Here is a 12,963-nt window from a genome sequence, read left to right as displayed (position 1 = left end):
CTGATTTTAGTCATGGATAGATACTCCATATCCGTTCTTTTTTTATAATTCTGAAATAAATTTGCAAACACACAAGAAGAATGAAATTTAAAATTAATGAAGCAAAAGAAATAAGAATATAAATGGCGTTTTTAGAAATTGTAAAAGACAGAATTATTGAAATAACATCTTCATGTAGCTGTAAAAATAGTCTGGCACACAACCAGATATAAATGATACTGCTGTTATGATATAAGACAATGACTTTATGAAAAAAGTACTTAAAATATCTTAACATTCTCATTTTGGATTTTCGGAAGTAAAGAAACATTGAAATGTTGACAACCAATAGAAATTGGACGTTAATCATTTAAAAGTATTTAATCAAAGAGGCTACCATATTGTCTGATATGATGAAGACGATTCATTCTAACCAGTTTTCAGTTGTAAGTGGTATGTGTACGACAAAACTTTTACAATATACCGAAGATTTATTATTAATTGCTGAGTGTTAATTTTGTTGGTTTTTGTTTGGCATTATAACGAAATCAAAAACTACAAACACAATTTGTCCTCAATTAAGAAAATTAATGGTACGAGGTTTATCAACATTTTTAGTGCTTTGTCAATTTCGTGTTTGTTCACCACAAGTGTTTTTTTTCATGTTCTAATACAAAATTTCGAAATGTAAATAATACATCACAGATACACAGATACAAAACAAATTGTTTAAACTTTCTTCAAAATCAGAAGACTTTAAGTTTATTATGGAATTTATTAAATCAGCAGTTTTTTTATTAAAAAAGTTTATCGATTGTACAAAATACGTTGACTTCATATTCTTTCCTTGTCATTTAAGTCTCACGCTGTAAGATATCAAAATTAAGGGTATAAATAAAGGCAACAGTAGTATACCGCTGTTCAAAACTCATAAATCCATGGACAAAAAACAAAATCGGGATAACAAACTAAAACCGAGGGAAACGCACTAAATATAAGAGGAGAACAACGATTACAACACTAAAATGTAACACACATAGACAAAATCCCACGAGAATAATATATATAACATCAAAACCAAATACATGAATTTGGGATAGACAAGTACCGTGACACGTCTTATCGCAATGTGAATTTACACTCAAAAATAAGAGAAAACAAACGACACAACGTTATAATGTAATACACACAGAAACGAACTATAATATAACATAACTAAATATGAGGAATATAATAAAATTGAGAATGGAAATGGGGAATGTGTCAAAGAGACAACAACCCGACCATAGAAAAAACAACAGCAAAAGGTCACCATCATGTCTTCAATGTAGCGAGAACTAAACGCATAATTCACAATAAGAAATGTGTGAATTTTAAACACTTTGAATTTTGGTTGATTGTTTGCTTGTAACTGATATATTATTAGTATCTCGGTGGATAGTTTCCTTGTGGTGGTGGTGGATAGTTTCGTTGAGGCGGCGGATACGCTGGTGGTTGATTATACATTGGGCCGCCTGGTTGCGGATACTGGCCATACATCATTGGTTGTGGAGCTGAAATGACAAACAATAGAAAGTTATTCAGTGTAAACTACTCACACTTTATAGCGTTCCTTACAACGATTGCCGTTTTATAGCTTATTAAACCTTTTTTTCTCTTACCGGGAATGTTGAAAAATCATAAGGGAATACTTTTTAAACCGTTTTTATATTGTTCTTGTTAAGTTAAAAACTGAAAGTGGACTGTTTCTTTTTTGTTGCATTTTTTTTGCATACATGTTATTCATTTACTTCATCCCGATGAAGCAGTGTTTATGACATGCGTACCAGCCTAGTCAAAAGAAAATTATCAGTTCTCAATAACATTATAAGATTATGGTCCAAATACATATTCAGATTTTGCACCTTAGAGTAAATCGGACGTCATTCAATCATTTTATTGTTTGATGTGATATTTTAGCTTGTAATCTTTCTTTTTTGGTCAAGTTAAACCGTTTGAATTTATATTTTATAGTGTGTCTTTCAATGTTGTAATGTGATACTTCTGTTTAAGGTTAGTGTGAATTTAAGTGCCTGTTAAAATGTTTCGACAAGCTTTATCTGTATGCACTTGTCCTTAGTAAAAAAATTATCAAAGTAACCAGAATTATAAGTTAATACGTCAGACCCATTCTTTATATGCTTCACACACGCTAGATACCTAAAATCTAAGTTTAGGAGTAAAAAATGACTATTGGTTTATCTTGCGAGTTTTATTGTTTCACACTTTGTAGAATATTTATCAAAGGTACCAGGATTATAATTTAGTACCCCAGACGCACGTTTCGTCTACATAAGATACATCAATAACGCTCAGATCAAAAAAGTTATAAAGACAAACAAGTACAAAGTTAAAGAGCATTAAGGACCATAATTTCTAAAACGTTGTGTCATATACGGCTAAGGTTATAATAAATTCAGAAATTATTGCGTGCATTTATTATTGCGATTTTGTCATTTAAGACTCAAATGCGATTTTAAGTTTTGCGATATTGAGAAAAATCCTGTTTAATTCATATACATCATTTAAAAATGCGAGTTTCAATTATTGCGAATTTTACCCTGCATTTTTTCGCAATAATAAAAACATCGCAATAATTTCGGAATTTACAGTAATCTATTCCTGGGATAAAAAAAAATCCTTTAATTAATCGAAAAATTCAACGTTTTGTGAACAGGAAATTTTTAGAAATGACCATATAATTGATATCTATGTCAACACCGAAGTGCTGACTACTGGGCTTGTGAACCTGTTGTTCAGTGGTTTTCGTTTTTTATGCATATGAGACAGTTGGTTTCCCTAATAGTATTGTTATAGACATATTTCATTTATTTGGGGGGGGGCGGGGGGTTATGGCTTGCTGTTCAGTGTAAGCCATGTCTCTGTATTGAAGGTCGGAGGTTGACCTATAACTGTTAATTTTTATACATTATGACTTGGATGAAGATAAATCTCATTGGCACTCATATCAGATCTGCTTACTTCTTCTTTTTAATTCAATGAATTCTTATATACTTTTTTAAAAGCACAAATCACTAGATATAAAAACAAAGAGCAAGACAACACAATCAAAAATTGAGATAAAAATTAATTAGCAAAAGCCGAGACAAACAATTATCGCTATTATGTGATAATTTCATTCTTACTCGACTCGATTTTGAATAAAATTATCGCTAGTATTTATCCATATCCGCGCGCTAGAGTGTCGACCAATCAGGAAACTTCAGCCGGAACTAAAAAAATCTATTCGGATGACTGCGCTGAAGTTTCAAAATAAAAGTATTGTTCTCGTTTCAATTTAACGGTTTATTTCACAAGTTTATAGCCAAATTGAATGAAAGAATAGTAATTAAGTCATATTTCTAACAAAAAAAGTAAATTTTCAAATAAATCTGCTGCAAACGTTTGTCTGTCTGCATGTGCATTATATATTTCTTTGTCTGCTTATTCAATGCTCCAATCCTCAGTCATGGACGTATCAAAACGGTGACACTGGTGTCTTTGAAAACGTCAGCTGATCAATTCAAAGCAAACTTTTCAAATAAATCAAATAGTTATCAAAGGTACCAATCTTATTAAATAAGTTCTCGTCACTTGCTCCTCGATGTTTTATATTTCGCCGTGTCGACATATAAAAATTCGAGGAGCAAGTGATGAGAACTTATTTTAATAAGATTGCAAAGGTACCAGATTTATATTTTGATACACTAGGCGTAAGTTTAATCTACACAAGACTCATCAGTGACGCTCAGATCGAAATTGTTAGAGAGCCAAAAAAGTAAAAGAGCATCAAGCACCCACAATTCCAAAACGTGTGATAGACATGGCTACAGTAAAATATGCTGGGAAAAGAAAATTCTTAATTTTCGGTATCAAATAAGCATGTAGCTAAAACAATTTTATAAATAAAGAAATAAATTCTTATCGTGTAAGATACATATATATATTAACTCGATGCATTTTCTCATAATCATAAAATCTCAGTTATATCCCCTTCAATAAGATGATAAAAAAATGAAAAGATATGGAGAATGATGAACAAACAGACATCGTCAATTTTACGTCTCGTAACAACTAGTTTACCCTTTTTTAAAGTGTTCGTGACTAAACATGTTTTCCGTACCATACATACATGCTGATCCCTCAAAAAAATATTTAAAATTGTTTTGAGCACAAGATTATGCAACGAAACCAGAAGTAAACCTAATTTTTTTTTTTACAAAAAAAAAATTGATACCGTCTCTGTCCATTAAGATTACCTTGGTGTTGTTGCTGTTGTGTGATAACAGAAGTTCCGACAGAGTGAGGGGTACGAATAGTTGTCACCCTTGTTCTATTGTGGTTTTTACATATAGTAATAATGACAACAAGGACAACTATAAAAATTATAGTTCCTATTACCGCTCCAGCTATGGAACCACTGAAAAGGTAAGTACCAATTAATATATGCACGTAAAAATAATATGTGAATCCAATATATCAGCAAGTTATTCTCATCCAGGTGAAGAATTTTCTATGACCATTGTATCGGTCTATTAAAATCAAAGTAATATTTATTTTTCATGAATAAATGTATATATTGTTTACCGCTGGACGTTAATCAGATAACCATTTACTCTAATAATAGCCAGATTGCCATTCTTGGTGTAAAATTATCAAAATATGTAGTACAAATGGTCGAACTACTGTCTTGAAAAACATTTGTGCAAACAATTGTTACTCTTTACCAGAACTACTTCTTCACATTGGTTTCACATTAAAAAAAATTAAATGTAGAGAAAATATAGTTCAAAATTTCAATGTACATTGATTATACAATTCATAAAAAGCTCATCCACCTGCCCAGTTATCGTGGAACCAAGATAATGACTAATGCTTCTATTGTGCATGTTAGTTCCGTAAGCGCATCACTGGTTTTTTTATATCGTAGATAGAATAAATAAGTGTTGTTCAGCAGTTTGCATGTTGGGTCGACTATGATATTATTTGTTTATTCGTTTCTCTGTTATGAATAATATTGCGTATGTTTGTGATTCATTGCTGTCACGTAGTGATTTTGCGATATTTTTATTGAATTGTCATAAAACGGGAGGTTTAACACAGCATTTTTTTTTTCTTATAATGGTCTTTAAAAAGTCAGGAATATGGCAGTTGTAATAAAATAGCTCGTTTCTGTGTGTGTTGGCGTTTGTTTTCTCTTATTTTTTTAGTGTGAATTCACATTACTATAAGATGTGTCACGGTACTTATCTATCCCAAATTCATGTATTTAGTTTTGATGTTATATTTGTTATTCTCATAGGATTTTGTCTAATGCTTAGTCCGTTTCTGTTTGTGTTACATTTTGATGTTGTGTTGTTGGTCTCCTCTTATATTTAATGCGTTTCCCTCAGTTTTAGTTTGTTACCCCGATTTTGTTTTTTGTCCATGGATTTATGAGTTTTGAACAGCGGTATACTACTGTTGCCTTTATTTGATATACGTCAGTGTTCCTGATGTTCCATTGTTTTCCTCCGATAGTTGATATGTTTCCCACAGTTTTTTGTTTTTTTTTTAACTTTTAAAAATCGGTATACTAGCATTGCATTTGTCTTCTAATTCAAAGATTATTTGGAAATTTTGTAAGTTCTTGTATGCTTAACTTGTTTTACTTATGAAAAAGTAAAAAAACACACACATTATTCACAACCGCCTGATGTGTTATTCATCAATTAACCTGCTCAACAATATGGCATCCCAGATGAATTAATGAAAAGGACATTTCAGTAAAGTCCTGTAGAATTACAATTTTAACTAATATAACAAAGGTTAAAATAGGCAAAGAAGTAAGGAAATGTTACTTACCCACTTACTGAATAGTCACATTCATAGTAATAATAACCATAGTCGTATGAATAGTAGTAGTAACAGTATTCACCAGAAACTTCCAAAACTGAAGAAAAAAAAACATTAAATCTTTATCTTTGTTAGATTGACAGATATTGAAAGTGGCGCAAAAACGTTTTCATTGTTTATGATACACAATATACAAAACGAAGTTTTTTAACTATCATCCAGTGCCATATTATTATATGTGCCTTTAGTGTTCCTTGTGTTAGGGAAGGTTGATTTTCTATATAATCAATTCATATAATATGGTAAAAAACAAATATTCATCCAGAAAACACAAAGAACCTACGGACAGAAATATTATTAGTTACATATGGTGCTAGTGACCTGATACGGTATATATGGGGTCAGTAAATTCCATATGAGATCGAAGCTGGAATCCCCATATGGAATTTTATGACCCCATATATACCGTATTACGTCACTAGCACAAGTGAAAATAATTTATCTTACCGACTATCTTAACGTGTGAAATTAAGACTAGCACTTGACCTATCAAAATGAGTGGTTCTTCAATACTGTTCGCATTAAAAAAAACTACTTCCATTGAACCTACAAAAACAGATGCCAACAATAACAACTTGTTAGGTTTAAATGTGTTTTATGAATTTATTTCCACCTTAATCATCAGTTTCTTCGTCTGTTGCAACCTTTAAGATTTTTTCTCAGTACCGTTTTGTTTTCATAAAGGTAAGTAACACCATTACTAACCGTACATGAAATAAGCCCCGCCTCCTTTATTACCTAATATGGAATATAAAGGGACGTAACACCACTACTAACCGTGTACTAAATAAGCCCCGCCTCCGTACTAACCTAATATGAAATATACACAGTCTTCACGCAGACACTTTTAACCAATCATATTCCTAGAAATGTATAGAAAGGTAATAAAGATAAGAAATGTTAAGCCTCGGTCACACCTTACCGGATAGCACGAACAGACGCCTAACGGATGAAAATAAAAGTTTTCCACTGACAAAATTAATATCCGTTGGGAGTCCGTTGATGTACTGACCGAATAAAACGGACGTGTAACGGATGCATAACGGACACACACCGGATATGCAAGGTACGAGAAACGGACACGAACCGGACAGAACGGATGTCGAACATACATCCAACGGACGAGTACCGCATAAAACGGACACCTAACGGAAGCGTACCGGATAAAACGGATGAACAAGATATACGGAAAAATCAAAGGCGACAATAACAATACATGTAAATCGCATACATATTCAAAATGTTTCTGTGTAACTGGTTTTGGTTTATTCTTCAAAATTCCGCCAAAGGACAGTGTCTGGCCTGAATAAGAACTGCTTGATTGTGAAGACGTGCCTATACTCTAAGATCGATTATGAATAATAAGAAATGATGAACCTTAAGAAATCTGACATACCAATAATTGGCATTTCTGACGCGAAATTTTCAATTTGCATTTATCCGTTTCAGATCCGTTCATCATCTGTTTTATCCGTTATACGTCCGGTAGACGTCCGTTTCTCATCCGTTCAACATCCGTTTTATCCGTTAAACGTCCGGTAGAAGTCCGTTGGTGAATTTATCTTCCAGACCTCCAACGGATGTATAACGGACACGTAACGGATACAAAACGGAAATGAAACGGACGAGTACCGTACAAAACGGACACCTAACGGACGTTCAACGGACATTTTATCCGTTGGACGTCCGTTCAAAACCCTCGGTCACACCTTACCGGATAGCACGGAAGGACGCATAACGGATGAAAATAAAAGTTGTCCGTTGACAAAATTGTTATCCGTTGGGAGTCCGTTGATGTACTGACCGAATAAAACGGACGTGTAACGGATGCATAACGGACACACACCGGATATACAACGTACGAGAAACAGACACGTACCGGACAAAACGGATGTCGAACGTACATTCAACGGACGAGTACCACAAAAACGGACACCTAACGGAAGTGTACCGGATAAAACGGATGAACAAGATATACGGAAAAATCAAAGGCGACAATAATAATACATGTAAATCGCATACATATTCAAAATGTTTCTGTGTAATTGAAATTGGTTTGTTCTTCAAAATGCCGCCAAAGGGCAGTGTGTGGCCTAAATAAGAGCTGCTTGATTGTGAAGACGTGCCCTTACTCTAAAGACCTATTATGAATAATAAGAATTCAGGAACCTTAGGAAATCTGACATACCAGTAATTGGCATTTCTGACGCGAAATTTTCAATTTGCATTTATCCGTTTCAGATCCGTTCATCATCCGTTTTATCCGTTATAAGTCCGGTAGAAGTCCGTTTCTCATCCGTTCAACATCCGTTTTATCCGTTAAACGTCCGGTAGAAGTCCGTTGGTGAATTTATCTTCCAGACCTCCAACGGATGTTTAACGGACTCGTAACGGTTATAAAACGGAAACGAAATGGACGAGTTCCGTACAAAACGGACGCCTAACGGACGTTCAACGGACATTTTATCCGTTGGACGTCCGTTCAAAGTTTTGAACATGATCAAAATTTTCCACCGGACAGAACGGACGCCGACGGATAAAACGTACGCTTAACGGACATGCAACGGACATACAAGGTCTGTATACAAGCCTATATAAAATTTGGAATTCGTTGAACTTTAATTTCGTGGTTCTCTTATACCCACGGAATCCACGAAAATTGGTATCCAACGAATAATAATTAATCCACAGTATTTCAAAGCTAAAAAAACAAACGAAAGGATAACAATTTGGTATATGTATTTTCTTACGTAGAAAATCCTCGACAGAGTCATAAAAATTTATTATGTTGATAACGTTCAGTGAACACAAAAAAAACAGACATGATAAGGTAATTATCCTCATCACTATAAAACAATCAAACATATCAACAAAGATAATTAAACGACAAGAATACAAAAAAATACTATGGTACAAAAACTAAATGACGGGATGTAGGAGAATTGAGCTACGTCAAATGAATATGGTCAAAAATAAAATAAAACGTTTACGGTAATACTCTACAAAGAAAAAGAAAAAAATATTTTAATATTGAAATCATTAAGATGATAAATAACGTAATACCTAAAATCTGTATTTCGTGACCATCGTGTATTATTTGTGAAGTGACACAAAATATTTATTAACAAGGTCTTGGTACTCTTCTGGTGAACTTTTTATTATAAAAAGACGGGATGTTCTTTGTCATATCCATGGATATAGCTATTTCAAATCTAAATGCATTTGATAAACAAACCACGCTCTCAAAAGTTTCAGTTTACAAAGAACATATCTGATTTTAAATTCAGCATAAACAGTCTGAAAAATCACGATACTGTACACTGCCAACGTATGAATTTCGACATAATTAAGGACAAAAATTGTCAATACATTGATACAAATGCATGACTAGATATACATTTAACTGTCAAAAAAACACCCAATGATTTTACAGATAAATATAATGTTACATGATCTTATATGCGTACTTAATTATTGACATTAAATAATGAGTTTATTTAAAAGAACATTCAAATTTGATGGAAGGTATCTTACGGACAAACTATACAAACACCAGTATTACTGTACCTTTGGCAGTAGCTGATAAGTGTTAATTTAAATTATGTTTGACATATAAGAAAAAATGATACAGACAAATTTCTGAAATATTTCTAAGGCTTGTCCATCAATGTCGTTCGTCATCTGTTGTTTGTGTACTCTCGACTTTTTTAACTGCGGTATTTGTCTTCGTTTTTACATTAGGGGTACGACATGATCTCTTGCATAATTTTGTAGCAAATATTATGATTTAACCAGATAAACGAAATATCAATCCTATCTCTATAATTTATTACCGTAAAACGGGTTATTTTCGCGGGATGTAAGTTTTCGCTTATTTTCGCGAATAGAACAAAATCCTAAAAATAAATTATGTCAGTTCAAAATGACACATGCAAAGGTATTGATATAAGTTTTGAATTCGTCAGAATATTAACCGCCAATTAAAAAGTTTATTTAATGAAAATAGCGAATCTTTACAACCGCGAAAATAGCCCGCTATACGGTATAATTTTGTGAAATAATCATGTTAGACCTGTTTACAAACCTTACGATTTCAAACATTATCTATATAAAATAAGAGTTTGTGATAACTTGTCACAAACTCTTTAAAAATAAACATAAGTTCAAACGTGAATCTTTACTACTAATAAAAAAGTCTAATTTGATATCCCCTTTCCTAAAAAACGGGAAATAAATAAATCAGAGGATTCAACTTTAATTAAAAGTTACACCATTTGGCCTTTTTGCTATCCACACTATTAAAATCAATATATAAGTTCTGGGTCGAATACGATATCGATACCAATAGTAATTGTCACATATGTTACCAGTTGTAGTAATTAAGAAAACCAAGACGGCTTCAAACAGGAACGTGCGCACCATATATGTTTCACAAATGATATCGGAAATCGGATATGTTCCGTACGTCGTAACTACAATCCCCTTCCCTTTCATGAATGTGACCTACCGAATTAGACTATTTACCGGATTTGTAATCACATAAGCAACACGACGTGTGCCACATGTGGAGCAGGATCTGCTTACCCTTCCGGAGCACCTGAGATCACCCCTAGTTTTTGGTGGGGTTCGTGTTGTTTATTCCTCTAGTTTTCTATGTTGTGTCATGTGTACTATTGTTTTTCTGTTTGTCTTTTTCATTTTTAGCCATGGCGTTTTCAGTTTGTTTTAGATTTATGAGTTTGACTGTCCCTTTGGTATCTTTCGTCCCTCTTTTATAACCAACATGACGTTTTCATATTACAAGGTGTACGTACTTTAATTCAGCCACTAATGTGTTCTAGTATATCTTAAAATTTATTTCTAGAGGAGGGTTAAGTATGACATAATGCTTTATTAAAATTTAAAGTAAGAGTCACGTGATAATAAATAAAATTATTACTTCTGATTTGATTTTTTACCCTTGCTTTTGTAATGACACGTTTACTTTTCTTTTTACGCTGTGCTTGATTTTGGTGACGCTGACAGAAAAGCCAATTACCAGTTACTGCGGGAAACTCAGTACAGTACTTTATGTGCTTATCAAACTTACCGCTTATTATTAAATTCAGAAGTGAAGAGAACAAAATACGACGTACAAGATCCATGGCTATTTTCTCAAGTGACGTATAAATGAGACAAAACTGTTATTGTACCATAATTATGGGAATGAACAATAGACTTTGTAATTTAAATATTATTATTCAAATCACATTGATTTAGACAGTATCACGTATAACAAAGGTTGATTATTCTTTCTTTTGTATATTTTACAAATTGAAAAGACAACAGTCAAGATATAAAATAAAGTGATTCTTTTATATTCATATTAAACTTCATATTTAGAAACAAATATGTTTTATATACGTTTTACTGAGCTTTACTTCAAAACACGTGAACATTAACTTTCTTGTTAAGGAAAACCTTTCAGATAAATCAAATTTTTCATAAATTTACAGCTATTGAATCATTGTCTATCTGTAACTAATTCGCTAGTAATTTTCCGAATACAATAACCTTAACTATGAGACCTCTTGTAAGAACTCCCGCATCTGCATATCGCAGCAAGGGTGAAACCTTTAGGAAAGAATTTGAACAATCGTGCACTGAAGTACATAATTGATTCTTAACAATCAAATCAATTTACAGCTGTTAAATTTTTGTTAACAAATGGGAACGTAGCATGGCTCTATCTTTATCGTTTATTGTTTCACGAACTCCACGTTCTGAGCAATTATAGTTTATAAATGTCACGATCCGGTTCATGTTGGCAACATTCTAGACAGTTAATCTGTTCCCGATCATCAATCACTAAAAGAAATATTTGTTATCGACAAATTGCCGTCTTTGAAAAAAGAAATTCATTCGTGAACCTAAATTTCATGTCTGGTTTTGATATTAGATAATTGTTTACATAAATATGATTTTAACTCATTGTTTAATATAAGATGAAGGATTCTTATTAAAACTACTGTTCAATAATATATCGGCTTAATATTCTTGTTGAATAATTCATTTCTCTCTCCGATCCCTCTCTCTTCATATAATTTACATTAGATCGGGGTTAGGGTATAAAAGGGAGACAATTCATGAAAATATGATTTTATTCAAATATTGGGCAGGGTTAAGAATTGAGAAGCATTTTTCAAAATTAATTCAAAAATTGCTATCTTCTTTACTTTTAAACTTGTACAGTTGTCAGAACATAAATAATGGTCAGTTAAGACCAAAAAGTGAGAAAATAAAATAACTCACAATAAAGATATTTTAAATAAAAATCCTGAAGCACAGCTATTTTTCAAATTCAAATTCCTGTGATTGACAAGTAGGAGGAGATATCCAAGACAACAACTTTCTGTTTATGTTTACAACTGAAGTAGCATGCTACATGTGGCTTTGTTATCTATAATCTAATGCATGCATTTGTGAAATGAAAATCTACTTACTAATTGCAGGGAATCATTCAATTATATAATCCTTTCAAAGCTTCAGAATATAGATAGTCTTTTAATCTGTTGTGCCAACTAATGTTTAAAAAAAATGTTATATCCCAAACAAATGCCACTTTTATAAATTAAATCTCTTTTATGCCATGTGTAATTTTTAAATTTAGGGTCTCTTTCAAGAGCAGCTTGTTTTCGTAATAAATATCTGTCATCCTTCCAAGCTTCACGGTGAAACATCATTGTCCAGAAATATTTGTAGTTTTCTTTTCGCAAACTATGATTTCTTTGATGTCTCCCGTGAGGTTCACTTTCCCACCACATGTGTCTGGTGTTTTCACTAGTAATGCAAGGTTTGCAAAAACAAAAGGAGAATTCCTCACATTCTTGGTCTTGTTCTATGCGGAATTGGTTTTCTTCAATTCCATCTTCTATCTCCTCCTGTACATTGTCACTAGTTTGTGTGGACATAGTTGCAACTTGTGCAATCTCATTATTACTATCTACTAACTTTACATCCCAGTTGTAATATCCAATTAACTGTAAATAGTTTCCTTTTGTTCTTCAGTGA

The 12,963-nt window shown here is 32.7% G+C and overlaps 1 protein-coding gene across 1 annotated transcript; it reads right to left on the bottom strand.

The window, feature by feature from the left end:
- Positions 1 to 740: 740 nt before the first annotated feature.
- On the bottom strand, positions 741 to 11,088 carry LOC139529712 (uncharacterized). Its single transcript, XM_071325571.1, has 4 exons — positions 11,003 to 11,088; positions 5,863 to 5,950; positions 4,278 to 4,438; positions 741 to 1,532 (listed from the first exon to the last, which is right to left on the bottom strand). The coding sequence occupies exons 1-4, from the start codon at positions 11,055 to 11,057 to the stop codon at positions 1,402 to 1,404; spliced, it is 435 nt and encodes a 144-aa protein (XP_071181672.1). The 5' UTR covers positions 11,058 to 11,088; the 3' UTR covers positions 741 to 1,401.
- Positions 11,089 to 12,963: the final 1,875 nt, after the last annotated feature.

This window comes from Mytilus edulis, chromosome 1, assembly GCF_963676685.1.
Source record: "Mytilus edulis chromosome 1, xbMytEdul2.2, whole genome shotgun sequence".
NCBI classification, from domain to species: Eukaryota; Metazoa; Mollusca; class Bivalvia; order Mytilida; family Mytilidae; genus Mytilus; species Mytilus edulis.
Note: the sequence above shows the minus strand (reverse complement) of the source record. Positions and strands in the feature narration are given on the sequence as shown.